We start from the raw sequence: 19,993 nt of genomic DNA, 5'->3' as shown, positions 1-19,993 counted from the left end.
AGGCGTCGTCAGCTCTTTTCTCATTTAGTAAAATATCCAACATACGGACAACAAAAAAAAATACATTTCACTGGGTGTTGAGCACAACAAACCACCTTTTGCCACAATATCAGACAGCAACTTTAATAAACTCCTCAAAAAAAGTTTGGAAACATTATTTCGATCGATTATTCCTACCCTGTAATAATACCAATTGGTATTGTATTTTATATCGTTTAAAAGCCTGATTAGTCACCTTTACAACGAGGTACAACTTGTAAGGATCGTGCATTCGTGGAATGAGCAACACAGCTAACCGTGTGGGTAGCGGCCCAAACAGATGTGCCAAAATCCCCTGCAATATTCTTTTTATGAGGAGTTTATATTAACTGTTTCGGTGATACCTATACTGCCTCTTCACTGTTATCTGGTCATTCTGTTTGGTTTAGCCAGGCTGACTCAGACTTTACCAATCACATCTGTCTACACAACAGCTGTGCTATAAATAAGACCACAGAAAGCGCCTTAGGGATTTTATGCTTTGGTTGCTCATTGTGGGAAGTCAGCTCTTTGAGATCAAATTAATGTTTCATTGTGAACACCCATAAATTAACATCTATTTTAGTAAGAGATTTTCACCCTCTAAGTTGCACCAATTTAAAACCTCATCCACTGCACATTCAAGATCTTTTTTTCTTCCATTCGAGGGCATCCCTGATGTTTGTGATTCAGGTCGGCAGGACAGTCCTTGAGGGCATTCAGTACTGGGAGTGTCATAGAAGATACAAGTGGCCCTTGTTACCTCAGCCTGGAATGACTCCTTCTTTGATTCAGCTGCAGTGAAGAGAGGCGGATGAAGCTCAGGACAGGAATGGTTCACTATCAGAGAGATGCCCTTTTCATCTTGGATGTCAACAACTGAATGTTTAATTTTGTTCTCTGGCCATTTCTCTATCTAAGAGTGATAGTATAATGCATAATTTTCTCCATTGCAGTATAAAGGAGATGGACTCCCTCCCAAACTGCATTTTGGAGAAACAGAATTTTTTGCCACTTTTGACAGACTGTGTATGGATTTATTTTCAATTTATATTAATTTATCATTATAGTGAACCAATTTCAGTTGCCTGAGAGAAACGTCCGTCACAGGAAAACGATGAAAACTGAGAGTCGATTCACCATCATCTTTGTTGCCACAACCTGGATAGTCGCAAGCCTTCACCATTTTTTTACACTCAGCTTTATGTCAATTTTATCAAATGTTGTCTCAGTTTTCCTCGTTTTCCTGTGACGGACGTTTCTCTCAGGCAACTTTGGCGAATCAACTTTTGCGAATCAAACCCTAGGTGGGCCCTAGCTGTGAGGTTGCGGTATCGCGCGTACTGAAAATAGGGCCAAGTGATAACGAGGTGTGACTTTTTCCACTACCATGTTTTTGGGATGCAAATATATCACTCTTTTGAAAACATAATGTTTTGGGAAGAGAAACGTTTTATTTTGCTGGGTCTAGCAAACCTGCCGGACTACTTTTGGCTTGACCAAAACTGGACGAGAACTCTGCTCACAGGACGCTGCCGGGGGTAAGTCAGCGTGATTGCATGACACTGGTCATGGGGATGCCATACAGATTCATGTCAAAAATCCCGAACTATCCCTTTAATATAGTAAGGTCAATGTTTTCAATCTGTACGTGAATCACAGAAGACAAATGTAATATTTAATATTTTAATTAAACAGTGAACAACATCTTTAATTTACTTTAATTACTTTAATACACTTTCAAAATATCAAATAGAATTTTTTTTTTTTTTTTTAAATCGCTGAGAGAACGCTGGGAACCTGGGGCTGGAGGTCCAGGAGTGCATTAGGAGTTGGAGGAAGATCAGGGACAAGTTTGTAAAAATGAAAAAAAACTATGAAGGGCACCAGCGGCGATCTCCCTTCTTCCTTGCTCTATCGTGGCTCTCGCCGCATATAAAGCATATGGAGACGTCGTCTATGGCAATAATAAAAACATTTCTTGGTTTTCGAACAGCCTTTTTGTGTTTGAGCTAGCAGAGCATGCAGTATTAATGATTCAATTGTAAAAGAACCTGAATTGTAGACGTAAAAAAGCAGAACTGTTTTTGTGGTATAATGGGCCTTATTTATAAAACGTACTTACGCACAGAACTGATCTTAGACTGTGCGTGCGATCAAATCCACGTCTAAGTACAGATTTATAAAAACCGTCTTAGGCGTAGAAAAGGACGTATCTCTACGTCTGGTTTCAGTTCGTGTAGGTACATTTCCTTGCGGCAATACTGGAGTACTGCAGGAATTCAGGACTCTCCGAGCGCCGACTGCCGACACGCAGTTTCATCATCATCATCGTCAGCACGACCGTCACCATTTGGGCTAATGGTGAAAGGCCAAATTAATGTTTCGCTCAATAAAATCAAATAAACTATTAGAATAATTTACACATGAATGAGATTCACATCTTATAGGTATTCCGTTTTAATTTCACAAGTGGAGAACATTTCGCTCAAACTTGTAACCTATAAAAAGACTAATAGTGGCTTAGTTTTCAGTAGGAGATATGGCTGCATTGGTGTTGCTAGAGGATATTGCCAACTGCGCAATAAGGAGAGAGAGGGTTTTTTTGTGGTCGCGCAGACTTTTTGACACAGGATGATGTATGTCTGATAAGCAGGTACCGCTTGCCGAGAGCGTTGTGCCCAAATGGCCTCTCGTCTAGAGAGGCGCACCAGAGGCAACCAGGCCATACACGTTCAGGTATTGTCCGTTCTTGGATTCCTGGCTACAGGAACGTTCCGATGAGAAATTGGAGACCAGTCGAGCAATTCCCGTCATCATTAAGCAGAATTTTGCCCGATGTTCTTCGCAGTATACTATCCCATACGCCCGCAATTTATTAGATTTCCATACAGTGCCCAGCAAAATGTTAAAGAGGATTTCCTGCGTAAAACAGGGTTCCCAATGTATTCTCATCCAGATTTCGCACACTCAGAAAGCCTAGGAAGCCCACTTCAATACAGCTCAGGTCGGTAGTGGAGGGCACCAAAGCCTTGGTGCTGCTGCCGCAGATGCGGCTTCTGTCACTGCTCGTGCCGCAGGTGCTGGTGCTTCGGAGACGTGTCTACTACATGTCAAATACTTTGCTTTTGCCATTACGCCACCAGACAGGCTTTCTAACGATGTTTTGGCCCGCATCCTCACTTTAATTATTCTGTTTACATGTTTCTTTCTTGCTTGCCACTGTCACAGAGAGTTTGTGCATTGAGGATGCGCTCTGTTTGTGCATGGATATTATTTTATAAATGAGGCCCAATAATAGAAAATATTTGGCAATAACCGCCAGCTTGGTCATTGTCGTTAGTCATTCATTTCACAACAACAGCCTCTGATCATTAACGGAAAATACATGGGATAAAAACAAACGATTTCTTATTTCATAGTTCTACTGTTGCTGTTGTTGATGATGATGTAATGGCCTTGTAACATCATAATAAGCCGATGGTAATCTCCACAGCCCCTCGTAGAACCATGCAGGTAAAGGTGAGTCAAACGATCATCCGATTAGAAAGGGCGTGTCTCTCGTGAAGTCTTACGAGGTGAGTTGGATAACCATGCAAAAGCCTAAACAGCACACACCGAACTTGGAGAGTTAGAGGGAGACAGGAGGAACCAGAGACACAGGGTTGAGATGGCTTTAAACGGGGTGCTATCCAGTTCAAGGCTGATCACGAGTAGTCACAGGCAAGGACTGGGCCCCGGTTGCCAGGTTTTCTGTTCCAGGGAAGTCCTGATTGTATTGGTTAAAGTGTCTCAGAGCATTTTAGCTACAGGACATGGCTGTGGCACAACTTCACTTATAGATAATATTTCTGTCCTGCTGGTACCTACAAACACACACATACGAATGTCCACTCTGCTGTTGGTAAGCTCCTACACAAAGCTAAATTCAGTTTCTTGGACTTTTGTTTCTTCTGATTATGTCTGACCTTTCTGGCTTCTTTCAATACTATCCTTTGTGTTACCGGCATGTCACATGTTTCCCAAAAACGATAGGTTGTAGAAACACAGATCAGAGACAAATTAACTGTAAATGTCAAATGTTTAGTAACGATCCCTTGTTTCAATAGATTTGATGCTGTACTCTGTGTTTGCAGTTAGATTAACAGCAGGTGCTATATCCCTTGAGGGATTGATCTTATTTGGTAGAATTGAAAGCAATATAGAAAGAACATGATAAACGATAGATGATGATAGATGCCACATAGCGGTGCTACGACTCATTTACAACTTTTGGGAGACGCACAAGACCCATCTCTGTCATTTCCTGGTAAAGACATACAATGCAGACAGCATGTTCCTCATTTTATCTACTCAATTATTTCAATCAATTATCCATAACTGTAAACATTTGTATGTGGTCCTGCGATTAATTTAGAGGAAGCTCAATGTGTCCTTCATCTCAGGCTTTATGCTATAGAGAAGCTAATCATTACGTCACTGGGTACATATAGTGTATTATGTGTAGGAAACATTTCAAGCAGAGTGACCCTAAAGATCTAAAGACCTATCAATCTGATTCCTCTATTCCCCAGTTGATGATGACTAATTTGAAGTAAAATCTAAAAGAAAAATCTAAAGAAAAAAATCCAGTGAAGAATCCAAACCCTGAGTGGTGTTGGATTGGAAAACCACATACATGGACCATAGACATGTTTTTTTGAGCAACGCCCTTCTCTCTCAGTCCCCTTCTCGACCCCTTCTCTCTCTCTCTCTCTCTCTCTCTCTCTCTCTCTCTCTCTCTCTCTCATTTAATCCATTTGATCAAAGTCCGTCTTTTCTCCAGTCTCAGCTCTTTTTCATGAGATGGTCAATACAAGCCATGCTGACTAGGCAGGCATGATGTAGAGCCACTGCTAGCAGGGCCAGTATATAACAATCACTGGTGTGTGTCACTGTGTTTTTTACTGCAGGTTTAGAGCTCAACACATGGAGTACTATTACAGATTAGTAACACTGGAGTGGGTCATTGATAAGGGAAAGATCCTAAAGTTTGCCAACAGATTGCCACCACCCCCCAAAGACAAATAAAACAGTGTCTTTGTGCATCAACATTTAAAAGAGGTTTTTTTTTTTTCAGAACCTGAAAAAGTATTTGTATTTGCCATGTATTGTATTTGGTGACAAAGTTGAATCTACAGATTGTTTTTTTTTTGTTGTTTAAAAGATTTTATTGTTGTTTTCAAAATCAAAAAATCACAAAGTTAACATTCAAATATGGTTGGCATTATGTATAGTTCCTAGCCTGGAAAAAATGAAATAGGTGTGCTTACACAACACTGCCAAGTGAGCAGAAGCATGCTATAGTGAATTTACATACCGTTTAACATATTTCAGGATTCCATTTCATAGTGGTTCCGACTATTGATTAATATGACAAAAGCAGAATGGTGACATCACATTTTACCTTGCCTGATAAAGGGGGTATACATGCTTAATTAAATGACCCCTGTACAGTTAAATCATTGAATCAAGCAATTCAAGTATCAGTTTCATCGCACTGGGGATGTGGGAATGACGGATCAAAACAAAGAGTCTGCAGCTCAGACATGCAGTTCATGTCAGTCAAGGTCCAGGTCTTCAAGTCCAAATTCTCCCTCAAGGCGCCACAGGGGTGAGAGAGACGCAGCTCCGGACTCTTCCCACCCTCCCAGTTGCTCCCGTCTACGCTGGACCCAGTGTTGGTCCAGACCCAGTACCCAAAGAGCCTGCTCTGCTGAAGGCCCAACCACACTGGTCCTGTGACGCTGTTTCTCCTCATGAATGCATCAACAACCTTCTGCTCGACAGGTGACTCAATGCTGAGAGAGCTACGACCATTATTCCCACAGTAATCCAGAGACCTCTCCCAGGTCATGCTCTCCTTACTGATATGGATGTGAGCTGCAAGAACAACAACAATAATTATAATTACTGAATAGCCTTTCTCTTCAAATCAGCCAACTTTGTTTCAAAAAATGGCAGGACATTAAGATTTGCAACTGAAGCTCTTTAACCCCATATTGAAATCCATTGACCTTCTGTCTAACACATGGCTTTCTGTTCTTTAGTGATGAAGGTGACAATATGGCAAAAATAATGACAACACTTTAACGTTGCCACATGAATCCAAGGTTTATCTTTAAAATCTTTAACATTTTTCTTTGCAGTATCTTTCTTTTCAAATATGTTTCAATACAGCTTAAAGACACTGTCATTATATTCAATGTGGTATGTCATTTGTGTAAAGACTAAATATGTTCAAATATACCTTTGTAGCAGAAGTATGCTCTTTCATTTGTTAGATGATTGTTTGTTCCCCATCCACCTGTACTGAAATAAGCCAGTTTGTCATTCAGACGTGTATCCCCACTCCAGTCCCTATATTCTGACAGTCCACCATCAGACCACTCCCAGCTGTCTCTTATCAAACCAATCCAGGAATCGTTCGGGTTTGACTTCATTTTCAGTACAGCTTTGTTCTGTTCATCGTTCCTGATGCTGACCAGGTCAGTGAAGTTGGTTCTGCAGTAGTTTTGAGCATTGAACCAAGTCTTTGTAATGTTGATCTGATGATAGACGGGAGAATTACCAGGTTCTGTAAAGAGACACCAAAATGGCATCATTAGCACCCATAGTGAAAAGATTAGAATGGAAGGTGTAATGTTACTTCTAAAGATGTTTACCATCACTGTAACAGATGAATGATCTCTCTTGGTTGCACTGCACTGGGTCCCATGACCCACTTGCTGTCATAACCGCACAGATATTTGATAAAATATTGTTATAAATAACAGGATCACCATTTGACCATTTATATGTATGATCATTTCCTTTCTGGAGACCAAACCAAGCGGCAGCGATACCTTGTGCTAGACTTTTCATTTTGTCATTATCTTCATTGTTATATATAGTGACAAGATCAGTGTAGTTATTCCTACAGATAGCCTGGCTGTCATTCCAATATTCCCTTGTGTCTAATAGTATAGCAGTCCTCAAACGATCCAACCGTTTTCCACATTTTGGACCTGGAGTGGCAAAACATAATAAATGAATGTTAAAATGAGGGCAAACTAAATTAAATTGATATTCACTTTCCTAAACTGATCAACAATATAATGCTCAGTATAGTATGTGTGTGTGTATCTTTGTGTAAACCTTTATATGCCAAAGAACATCTATGTGAAGACTTGGGTTGGGAACACACAGCTGCTTGAGCTGAGACAAAATGTACACTGTACCTGAGTCGGCCAAGACCAGAAGAGCTAGGGTAGGGATTAGCATAGCCATGGTAACAAAAGTCATCCTGAGCAGATAGGCAGATCTGTTTTTGTGTACTTGAATGTTTTTCTTCTGGTTGGGATCACACAACACACAATTAGGAAAATGATAGAGTAAACTGAAGATTATTGGTAATGATAATCACTCTTTCATTTCAGGCGCTTTGTGTTTTTTCAACACATCAAATTAACCACTTTACTTTGTGAGGCAAAACTGCTCTCCACAATCTCCAGTCTACATACAGTATATTACATATATTTCCCATATTCTGAGAGCCAAAGTCTGATGGATTGATAGGAGTCCAGTGCAACAAAGTCTAACCCAAGTTCCACATGCAAATCTCGTTTCTCTTCTTTCTCAGTTTCTCACATTAACCAGCTAAGTGGACCTCTTGGAAAGGGTACTGTCCTAAGGCATAAACAAAACAAAGTGGCCTTATGGCGTTGTTTTGTAGCAAATGCATTCAATTGTGTCACGATCAGTGGGGTTTTGATGTATCAATGTGTGTATAAATATTAAGTGATGTAATTGTTAATTGTGTAATGTATTTGTGGTTTGGGTTCATGTCGGCATAATGGACAATTGCCTTGTGCTGGATGATTCCCAGAGACGAAGGGAATACTGATTGGGTGATGGACTGATTGGACTAATTGGACTGTGATTCATGGGGAGTTGTGATTGGGGACATTGGGAGGAAAAACCCTTTTTATAGAGAACGTAAAGTTCGCTGGAGAGAGAGAACCCCGGGTCGGCCTGATGACGTGATCTCGGAGAAACAGCTGATGGAAGGCAGACGGCACACCACTGGCGGCTGGAGGATTGAGAGAACGCAACAAACCAACTCAGTGAAGGAAAGTATCCACTGTTTAACTCAACTTACTGTGTGTGTGCGGGCCAGCGAGTGTCCGTTTCATTCTGAGTAGCCTATGCTTTCTCTCCGAGGGGTGCCGTCTATGAAGAGCTGGGCCGCAGGACCGAGGAGAGAGAGGACGGCTGATATGCGCGATTACACGTCTGCGAAAGGAAAGTAATTGTACTGTGCTATTGCTATTGGCATGGATGGGCCATCGCTAGGGTTTTGCTTGTCACTAAAGCTGTCTATTTCTCTCCTGAGGGCGATCACGGTGCAGGGATATGTCTAGGGTCACGGCTGCAAACACGGAAGCTCGAGCTGCAAGGACTGAGTGTGAATCAACGCCATTGGCCACAGCCAGACCGGACCAGTGACGGGTTTACGTGGTGCATTGTGGGACTTGTTGTTTCTTGGTCGGCGAGGAGGGAGCCGCCGACCAACGTATTCTTTTCTGAAACCCAGCAGCGCGCGGCAGTGGAGGGGGCGTGGACTCTGTCGGGGTGAGCCTCCTCTCCTTATGAACGTCAGGCCCATGGACATGGCGATGCACGATTGCCTACTGGAGTCAGTGAGGAACTGAAGTGATTGTGTGAAGTATCCTGGTGTGCGGTGAATCATTCTGCATTTGTAGTGGTTTTATTATCTGTGTGCATTATTGTATTGCTGTGTGGGGTAATTGAAATGGGGATTTAATCAGGACAGTTCTGTGCTGCTCCAATCTTGGCTCCTAGTGGCTTATGTGGGAACTGTGTGGGGGGTTAGCCTGAACCTTAATTGAGAGTGGCTTTGCCTGACATTGTGACCATAGAAAGCTGCTACCTTCCTGTATGTGCTTGCTGGTGTTTCCTTGTTAATAAACCTGTTAAAATACATTCAGTTTGGTGTTTGTGTCTCAGAGAGGTTCAGACCTGCATTACTGTGGCACGACAATTGTTTTCAAAGTTTTAAGGTGACCATATTCTGATTTTCAAGAGCAGCTTTGTAAGCATGATTTTTTAAGATACTGTATCTTTATCAGTTTGTTGTAAATGTTAAAGAAACTTAAATATATCAGATCTCATTGTCCATCTAGATGTTAATGAAAGGGAAAATGCCCATCATAGTGTCCCAATGTACAAAAAAAAAGAGATGAGACAAGAGGCAGATGCCACAGTTTGAATGTGGACTACAGTTTCCGTCTCCAAATCTTATATTTTTTATACTGGTACAAGTGGTACATCAGTATCTCACTTCTACCACTGAGCTACTGTATATGGTCCTCCATGGACAAACATTTAATGTGTTTGTGCTAATATGCTAACGCAGCTTTAAACTCAGGGCACAACTTAGCACAGTATGTCAGTCAGCTGTTACCTTTGTGAACATTTGTCATACTGTTTTATCAGACCAATTAAGATTTGAATCAGCAAATCAGAATAGAATATTGTTTTCCATCACTGTGTTTTTTTTAGTTTAAAAGTACCAGGCTTTTAAAATTCTTACCTTGAGAGTTGTGTTGGCCCGTCTTCTATTCAGGAGAACTGGACCCAATGTCTGTGTCTTCTATTTCTTGTCCCTCTATCAAAGCAGAGAAAAGAGGAGCAGGACACTGGAGCAGAACTGTAGAGAACTACTGAGTTTAAGAAGTGCTACAGACCTTTATAGTATTCCTAGAAAGCGAGGCTCAGCAAATAAGATCTCTTTGCCCTCTCTTGTTATACAAATGACTTCTGTTAATGTTTAGCAGCCCGAAGCTGCATTTGGTGATGGTATGTATTCAATTATACAAATCACCAATGACATTGCAGGCCGTTTTTACATTTCTCACTCCAGCCCTGATTTCATATCATTGTTTGAGGTTGATGGCTTATTGAGGGTCTGATAATATCTATATTTAGTCATTGGTATGGAAACCTGAGGATCATAATATTTGAGGGTAATTCCGCCTTACATGAAAAAAAAACAGATGTTATCTCATCTACAATGCTCAACACAGGATGCGCTTTTATCGCAAAACACATTTTAATTGGCTTTCATTTCTTTCACTATTCTTTTTTTTGTTATTCTTTTGGTTATGGAATTGTTCATCTCCAATATCACAATAAAACTTTTACTGTCATATTTGTGTAAAATCATGAAATATAAATCTAATGATATAAAATGACAGCTAGTTATCTAGCTGATGTTATAGTTTCCTCAATTTAACTTATAAAATTATAGTTTGAAAAGGTAGAAACCCTCAGGGTGCCTGTGCAGCTTCATATTCACACATATTAACATTAGGTCATCACACAATAGCAGCTGCCAACTGTTATAACATCTAGAATGCTCAACACAGGAATCCTGCTAAACCTATGGTAGCAATCATGCTACTGTAATTTCACCACTATTTACCGCAAGTTATACATTCATTTAGCAAAATGTCTGCAGCCCTGCTGTTAATACTCGGGTGCATTCTATAAATGGGAAAGGTGTTTTTTAACAGCCTGGAAGTAAGTACTGACAGGAAATCTGCCAGGTAAAGCTGTCCCCCTTTCAGATACAAATTCCACTGAAGTTACATTATGTAAAATATTTACCTTAAAATAACAGCTTCAAAATCATTTTGGTGGTACACTGACTTGTAATACAAAGAATGGCGTCTGTGCCACATGTAACTTTGGTGTACAGGATGTGATACCTCTCACGAGAACTATGTGAAGCTTGATGGCATCATGCAAGAAGGTGAAAACCCCCTTCTCACTGCGGCAAAAAAAAGGCGTTTCACACGTTGCCCTGCCAGAGACTATAGGTCTCCCCCACTACGATGGTGGTCCGGGCTCCCCAACACTAATGGATGGGTCCAATTGTGAACAATTTAGCCCCATGGGCAGCATATTTAAAGGGCGCCTCATTCTTAGCAGGGAAGAAGAACAGGATGAGAGGCATGTGAATTTGAAGAAGGACTTACCTGATATGAGGATAAGTCAGAATTTGTTATACAGTGTTTAGATGCATGAAAACTGTGACTATTTTTTGTTGCCTAGTTTTGCTGCCTAGTTTCGTGCTTAGCATGTGCCTAGGATAGATGGATAGATAGATGGATAGATGTATACTTTATCCATCTATCCCGAAGGAAATTTAGGAATGCTTTAGGAATGTTTTAGACTGCACTGTTTAGCTGCTATGGCTACAGCACTGTAGCCTGAAGGTTCGCCACATCTTTATTCATTTATGATATAAGCTCCTACAGATAAAGGGCCCTGGCAGTGCATGTCTGTGTGTGATTTCCATTGTATTTGAGAATATTGCCTAGGTTTCGCCAGAATTAAGTTTATATTTTTTCTAGACATTGAATCTGTGAAAAAGAAAAAGATATTGTCATTGTTTGTCCAAAGCAGAGTTAATGCTAATATTTTTCTTCGGTACATTTCTCCTCCATAAATCAACAGAATACGAACCACCAACGCTGAAATTGGGCTACTTTTGAGTGAAGGAGAGCCACCCCTAAGTTGGGACTGCGACTTACACCCTACTGACAGTTACCCCCAAAAAGGAAACAAATGAATGAGTATCAGGCTAAATGTTTTCGACAACAACACCGTAGGCTATAACTGACATAATTTCCATAAGCCGTGGCAATAGAAACTTATAAACATAAATTTTACCACCTTGGACTCCCCTTTAATGCACCATTGCTATTGTTACAGGGAGCTGCTTGGTGTAAATTTGACTATCAAATAGCATGAGGTTATGACTTTCCCTTTGCCCAGGGCGAGTTTCCAGGAAGAGTGTAAATATGGAAAAGAATGAACGTCAGAATGAGATCATAATGTTTATTCACCGGTGCCAGGTGTACAAAGAATTTCAACATACAATTAAGTCCAGAAAAAGTTTTTCAAAAGATATATTTACCACATAAAAACATTAAATACACTATCCACAAAGAAACTGCAAGTGCAACAATTTAAAGTACATATGTGCACTGACTAGATACGAGGAAGGTGAAAAAGGTTCTCATTCAGAAAGACAGTGGCATGGGATAGGCAGTAGTTACGTATGTATGTGTATTGCAATGTAATGTAATAATGTACATGTGCAGCAGTTTAAAGAGGAGGCATGTCAGAAGGGTCCTCGTTAGGAGGATGATGCCCTGAGAAAAGAAGCTGTGGAAATGGCGGTTGGTCAGCCATGATTTCTCTTGCCAGAAGGAGATGGACGATGTGATGGTGGACTCCATTAGGGCAGTGTAAAACTGGACCAGCAGTACTTGAGGCGGACCAAATTTCTGAGTTGTCACAGGAAACACGATTGCTGCTGGGCCTTTGTCATAACTGCAGTGCTGTGTTTGTCCCATCTAAGATTCTGCTGAATGGTGGTGTCCAGGAATTACAAGACTCTGCTGACAGTGGAGCCGTGTCTTTCCAGTGGAGGCAGTGGGGTGGGTCCGTCCAGTGGAGGCAGTGGGTTTCTTTCTGAAATAAACGATCATCTCCACAGTTTTTCGTTTGTTTAACTCCAGGTTGTTAGATCCGCACCAGGCGCGTTGGTGTGGATATATGTGCTTACACAACAGTGATAAGTGAGTAGAAGCATGCCAAAGTGAATTTACATACCTTTTAACATATTTCAGGATTCCATTTCATAGTGGTTCCGACTATTGATTCATATGACAACACACTTTTGACATCACATTTTACCTGGCCTGATAAACGGGGTATACATGCTAAATGAAATTACCCCTGTACAATTAAATCATTGAATCAAGCAATTCAAGTTCACTGGGGATGTGGGAATGACGGATCAAAACAAAGAGTCTGCATCTCAGACATGCAGTTCATGTCCGTCCAAGCCCAGGTCTTCAAGTCCAAATTTTCCCTCAAGGCGCCACAGGGGTGAGAGAGAGGCAGCTCCGGTTTCTTCCCACCCTCCCAGTTGCTCCAGTCTACGGTCATCCCCTTGGTCCAGACCCAGAACCCAAAGAGCCTGCTCTGCTGAAGGCCCAACCACACTGGTCCTGTGACGCTGTTTCTCCTCATGAATGCTTCGACAACCTTCTGCTCCACAGGTGACTCAATGCTGAGAGAGCCATGATACTTCTGACAGTAATTCAGAGACCTCTCCCAGGTCATGCTCTCTTTACTGATATGGATGTGAGCTGAAAGAACAATAACAATTACTGCAATTACTGAATAGCCTTTCTTTTCAAATAAGCCACTTTTGTTTCAAACAATGGCAAGTCATTAAGATTTGCAACTGAAGCTCTTTAACCCCATATTGAAATCCATTGAGCTTCTGTCTAACACATGCCTTTCAGTTCTTGCTTTCTTTAGTGATGAAGGTGACAGTTTGGCAAAAATAATGTTAGCACTTTAATGTTGCCACGTGTAAAAGATTTATCTTTAAAATTTCTTTGCAGTATCTTTCTTATCAACTATGCTTAATATAGCTTAAAGTCACTATATTCAATGTGGAATGTTATTTGTATAATGTCGAAATATGTTCATATATACCTTTGTAGCAGACGTATGCCATTTTTACTTGTGTTCCTGTTTCTGTGTCCCATCCACCTGCACTCCAATATGCCACATTACCAGGGTTAGGTGTATCCCCACCCCAATTCCTATATCCTGACAGTCCGCCATCAGACCACTCCCAGCTGTCTCTAATCAGGCCAATCCAGGAATTGTTTACGTTTGATTTTTTGATTTTTAGTACAGCGGTGTTCTGCTCATCGCTTCTGATGCTGACTAGGTCAGTGAAGTTAGTTCTGCAGTAGTTTTGAGCTTCATACCAAGTATTTGTAATGTTGATCAGATGATACACGGAGGAATTAACAGGTTCTGTAAAGAGACAACAAAATGGCATCATTAGCACACATAGTGAAAAGATTAGAATGGAAGGTGTAATGTTACTTTTAAAGATGTTTACCATCACTGTAACAGATGAATGATCTGTTTTGGTTGCACTGCACTGCTTCCCATGACCCATCTGCCTTCATAGCAGCACAGAAGTTGACATTATTTTGGAATGCTTTTTTATAATTAACAGGATCACCATTTGACCATTTAAATGTTTTATTTCCTTTCTGGAGACCAAACCAAACGCCAGCACAGAGTGTGCGTGTGTGTGCAGGACTAGTGTGAGTTGCGTGTATGGGTGCAAGAGTGGAGTGTGTGCAGGTGTAGAGTGTGTGTGTGTGCAGGAGCCTTATAATTTTTTCAGAATCTTCATTGTTATATATGGTGACAAGATCAGTGTAGTTCTTTCTACAGATATTCTGGCTGTCACTCCACTTTAATCCAGTGTCGCCTGTGTCTGATAGTATAGCAGTCCTCAAACCATCCAGACGTGTTACGCATTTCTGACCTGAGTGGGGAAACATAATAAATGTATGGTAAAATGAGGAATAACAAAAAAAAATTGATATGCACTTTCCTAACTGATCAACTATACAATGCTCATTATAGTTTGTGTGTGTATCTTTGTGTTCACCTTTATATGTCAAATGAACATCTATGTGAAGTCTTGAGAAAACACAGCTGCGTGAGCTGAGACTGAACAAAATGTACACTGTACCTGAGCCAGACAAGGCCAGAAGAGCTAGGATAGGGAGTAGCATAGCCATGGTAGCAAAAGTCATCCTGAGCAGTAGGTCAATCTGTTTTTGTGTAGTTGAATGTTTTTCTTCTGGTTGGAATCACACAACTCTTCTGGTTGGGAACACACAACACACAACTAGGAAAGCGATAGAGTAAAACGCAGATTATTGGTAATGATAATCAGTCTTTCATTACAGGGGCTTTGTGTTTACATCAAATTTACCACTTTGTTTGGCAAAAATGCTTTCCTCAATCTCCAGTCTACATATATTAAATACAGTATATTTCCCAGAATCTGAAAGCAAAAGTCTGATGGATTGATGGGAGTCCAGTGTACCAAAAAGTCTCACCCAAGTTTCACATGCAGATCTTCTCTCTCTTCTTTATCAGTTTCTCACATTTACCAGCTGAGTGGACCTCTTGGAAAGGGTACTGTCTTAAGGCATAAGCACAACAAAGTGGCCTTATGGTGTTGTTTTCTAGCAAATACATACAAATGGGTTTCAAAGTATAAAGGTGAGAATATTCTGATTTTCAAGAAAGAGGCACAGGAAGCCAGGGTTGCATGTGTGTGTTTTAAGGTTATCAGGTTAAATGTGCGTGTGTGTGTGTGTGTGTGTGTGTGTGTGTGTGTGTGTGTGAGCTCTGTTTGGCTTTGTTTTATTGTTTTACATACTCTATCGCCTAACAGCAGTTTTGTGTTTTGCGGGTTTGGAGTGAGCCTTGCTAACTAGAACACTACTTACCATTATCTGACATGGACGCCAAATTGTGTTTATGTAACATTTTTACAGCTTCAGATTCATTTTGGTGGTACACTGACCTGTAATATGGTGAATGCCGCCTGTGACACTGCCACATCACGCATGGCACGCCTGGTATTGTAACTTTGGTGGACGGGGCATGATACCTCTCACGAGAACTAGGTGATGCTTTATGGCACCATCTCACACAACAACTAGACCCTTCTGTCAGCTATAAGATGAAACTAGTGCAGTATTCTCTGTATGGACATCATCATGACAGAGGCAACGAAGAAACCGAGGAAGATGTCAGAGGAACCGATGAAGAGAAAAAGAGAGAGTAACCAAGCCAGAGACCGAACAACGGTCCGCCTTGTACTGCTTTCACTTATTGGTGAGGGCTAAAAGGGGTGCCTGTGCAGCTTCATATTAACAGCAGTTCATATTTACTTCATATTAACAGGAGTTCATATTCACTTCATATTGTAACAATAAATATACTTTTACATAAGAAATAGAAAAAAAGTAAGAATGAAATTAGTCTAGATTGCCGTACTTGCACAGACGGCAGTTCTAAACGATACTCATAAGACAACGCAGCATCCTGGGGGTAACATTTGCCCTATTTAAGTAGGTGGGATCAGAGCCAGCAATCACTCTGTAGGCAAGCATAAGTGACTTGAACCAGTTTGTTGTATATAAGTTGAAGAAACTTAAATATATCAGATTTCATTGTCAGCTGGATGTTAATGAAAGGGATAATGCCCATCAAAGTGTCCCAATGTACAAAAACAAACAAACAAACACAAAACAAAATGTGTGACTGTGGACTAACGTTTCTGTATCCAAATCCTATATTTTTTTTATACTGGTACAAGTGGTACATCGTTATGTGGTCCTCCACAGACATACAGTTATATGATCCTCCACAGACATACATTTAATGTGTTTGTGCTAAAATGCTAATGCTACTTTAAACTCAGGGCACACCTTAGCACAGTATGTCAGTCAGCTGTAACCTTTTGTCTTACTGTTTTATCAGAACAATAAAGAATCGAATCAGCCGATCAGAATCGAATATGGTTTTCCATCACTGTGTGTATTTTAGTTTAAAAGTACCATGCTTTTAAAAGTCTTACCTTCAAAGTTGTGTAGGCCAGCTTTCTTTTCAGGAGAACTGGACCCAATGTCTGTGTCTTTTATTTCTTGCCCCTCTATCAAAGCAGAGAAAATAGGAGCAGGACACTGGAGCAGAACTGTAGAGAACTACTGAGTTTAAGAAGTGCTACAGACCTTGAAGGACAGGCTCAGCAAATAATACAATTGACTGTTAATGTTAAGCAACCAGAAGCTGCATTTTGTGGTGAAAGGTATTCAATTATACAAATCACCAACGTCATTGCAGACTGTTTTACATTTCTCACTCCAGCCCTAAATTCATATCCTTGTTTGAGGTTGATGGCTTATTGAGGGTCTGAGGATATCCATACTTACTCATTGGTAAGGAAACTTGAGGATCATAATATTTGAGGGTAATTCAATTTCCGCCTCACATGAATAAACAGATGATATCACATCTAGAATGCTCAACACAGGATGTGCCTTTATCGCAAACTACATTTTATTAGATTACACATACTCCACAATCAAATGCTTGGAAAACAAGGTACTATATACATAGGCTGAAAACACGCTGAGTATTTCTTTCAGTATTTTTTTTTTTTGCTATTCTTTTGGTTATGGAAACACTCATCTCCGATATCACAATACAACTATGCAGAGTCATATTTGTGTAAAACTTGTAATATTACTCTAAATTATATTAAATGAAAGCTAGTTATCTGGCTGATGTTATAGTTTCCTCCATTTAACTAAAATACAATTATAATAGGAAAAGGTAGAAACCCTCAGGGTGCCTGTGCAGCTTCATACTCAAATGTATTAACATTAGTTCATCACACACTAGCAGCTGCCAACTGTTATCACATCTAGAATGCTCAACACAGGAATCCTGCCAAACCTAAGGTAGCAATCCTGCTACTGTAATTTCACGACTATTTACCGCAGTTTATACATTAATTTAGCAAAATGTCTGCAGCCCTGCGATTAATACTCGAGTGCGGCCTATACATTTTTGCCTGAAAGTTAGCACTGTCAGGAAATTTGCCAGGTAAAGCCATCCCCCTTTCACATACAAATCACTTTGAAGTCACATTTTGTTAAATATGTACCTTCAAATAATAGCTTCAAAATCATTTTGGTGGTACACTGACTTGTAATACAGAGAATGGGTCCAATTGGGAATAATTGGACCAATTAAGCCCCATGGGCAGCCTATTTAAAGGGTGACTCCTTCTTAACAGGGGAGAAGCACTGGGAGAGAGGCATGTGAATTTGAAGAAGGACTTAGACTGATGTGAGGATAAGTCAGAATTGGGTATACGGTGTTTAGATGCATGAAAACTGTGCCTAGTTTTTGTTGCCTAGTTTTCGTGCTTAGCATGTCCCTAGAATTTACCAGAGATTGGGCCTAGTTGCCTAGTGTCTAGCCTTGAGTACTTTGTATGTTTTTGATTTATGTTTTTTCATTTTGTGTGCACTTGCTTGGGGTTGATGAAGGGAATCCCCAATGTAAATAAATTAGATATATTTTTATATGAAGGCCCGATCTCCTGCACTGTGTTCTTCCCAACTTCACCACCACCTCCAGTCAGCCCGCATCACAAAACGTGGGGTTGCCGTCTCGGTCCCTCACACACCACCTCACGCAACAACAACTAAACTCATGCGCTATAGTTGTCAAAGGAAAATTCTCTGTATAAAACTCATAAGCATCCCTGCCAATGTTATTTATGAAAGAATGCGTCATAGGCTGTAACCTTATAAGTATCTTCCGAGATGTGTAGTTTTACCAGACGCAATCGACCTGTCCTGTCTCAGGCTAGTATTCAAATAAATGAATCTCAAATCAAGAAATTTGATCAGTCTTCACTAATCTAACACCAATAACCCTGGAAGGTTGCAACCTTGAAAACCTCACTCAGCTAGCTTGTTATAAATTACATTGTCATTTGTATATTAAGCATGTCGCAAACAACATTTTAATAGATAACCCATTCTCCACATTCAAACACTTAGAGAATGTATATGGACAGAAAACGTAAGCAGTATTTAAGTATAAATTTGTCCTTTTTAAAAAAAATAATTTGGTTAACAGCTAACAGTTAGCGTTCATCTCCAATATCACAATAAATCAAACTATCATATTTGTGATATTACTCTACCTTGTCAGTTTACAATTGCACTTACAATGTCTTATAACGTTGAACATAAGCCTTTATAACTATCCTAGTTATTTTCATTGCAAGCCTTGTTGTAGCATCAATCTTCATTGATCTATTGTTATGTTATAAAATGTTATGAATTAGGTTGACACTAACTATTATAGTCTTACTCAACCCTTGTAATGCTTAATTAATATCAGCCTGCTAAACTACACTAAAGTTATTTTCATTGCAAGCCTTGTTGTATCATCAATCTTCATTGATCTATTGTTATGTTATAAAATGTTAAAAGTCCCGTAACTGTAGGTATGTTGGCGAATAACCTATAGCATGGAACGTCTCTCGTCCAATCAGAAACAGCTAAATTACGCGCTAGAACCCGATTGTTTTATAATAAAAATTATAGTCTTACATCAACCCTTGTAATGCTTAATTAATACCAGCCTGCTAAACTACACTTCAGGCTCATCCTCCCTAAACCACCAGCATGACATCCATCACTATAAGGGGTAAACTCTGGTGTATATGTACTGCCATTCACAGTAATCAATTGGTCTAGAATAAACTTAGGTAGACACATAAGGTCATCATGGCACACCACACCATTGAAACCATCCTGTGCAGTTCTAAGAATGTATCTACTTGAAAAGGGCTGTTTTGTGAAATTATTTTAAAACATTAGCAAATTATTGGTAATGCCAAACTGCTAGGATAGATAGATACATAGATGGATGGATAGATGGATACTTTATTTATTATGAGGGAAATTTAGGAATGTTTTAGACTGCACTGTTTAGCTGCTATGGCTACAGCACTGTAGCCCGAAGGTTCGCCACGTCTTAAGATAAAACAGATAAAGGGCCCTGGAAGTGTCTGTGTGTGTGTGTGTGTGTGTGTGTGCAGCGGTGTCTGTCTGTGTGAGATTTCTATTGTATTTGAGATGATATGTCCCTAGGTTTCGCCAGAATTAAGTTTATATTTGCCTAGACATTGAATCCGTGAAGAAAAAAAAAATATTATCATTGTTGGTCCATAGCAGAGTTAATGCTAATATTTTTCTTCTGTACAGTTCTTCCCCATAAATCTACAGAATGTAAACCACCAATGCTGACATTGGGCTACCTTTGAGTTAAGGAGAGCCACAACTAAGTTGGGACTGCGACTTACACCCTACTGACAGTTACCAGCCAAAAGTATAAGGGGAAATAGGGTGAGTGTGTGCATGGCATCCCAAAA

The 19,993-nt window shown here is 40.2% G+C and overlaps 1 protein-coding gene across 1 annotated transcript; it reads right to left on the bottom strand.

Annotated features, from left to right (window-relative positions):
* Positions 1-12,906: 12,906 nt before the first annotated feature.
* Positions 12,907-13,260, bottom strand: LOC308375515 (lectin BRA-3-like; the record flags this gene model as incomplete). Its single annotated transcript, XM_080851681.1, has 1 exon — positions 12,907-13,260. The coding sequence occupies one exon, from the start codon at positions 13,258-13,260 to the stop codon at positions 12,907-12,909; it is 354 nt and encodes a 117-aa protein (XP_080707807.1).
* Positions 13,261-19,993: the final 6,733 nt, after the last annotated feature.

This window comes from Sprattus sprattus, assembly GCF_963457725.1.
Source record: "Sprattus sprattus genome assembly, chromosome: 14".
In the NCBI taxonomy this organism is placed as follows: Eukaryota; Metazoa; Chordata; class Actinopteri; order Clupeiformes; family Clupeidae; genus Sprattus; species Sprattus sprattus.
Note: the sequence above shows the minus strand (reverse complement) of the source record. Positions and strands in the feature narration are given on the sequence as shown.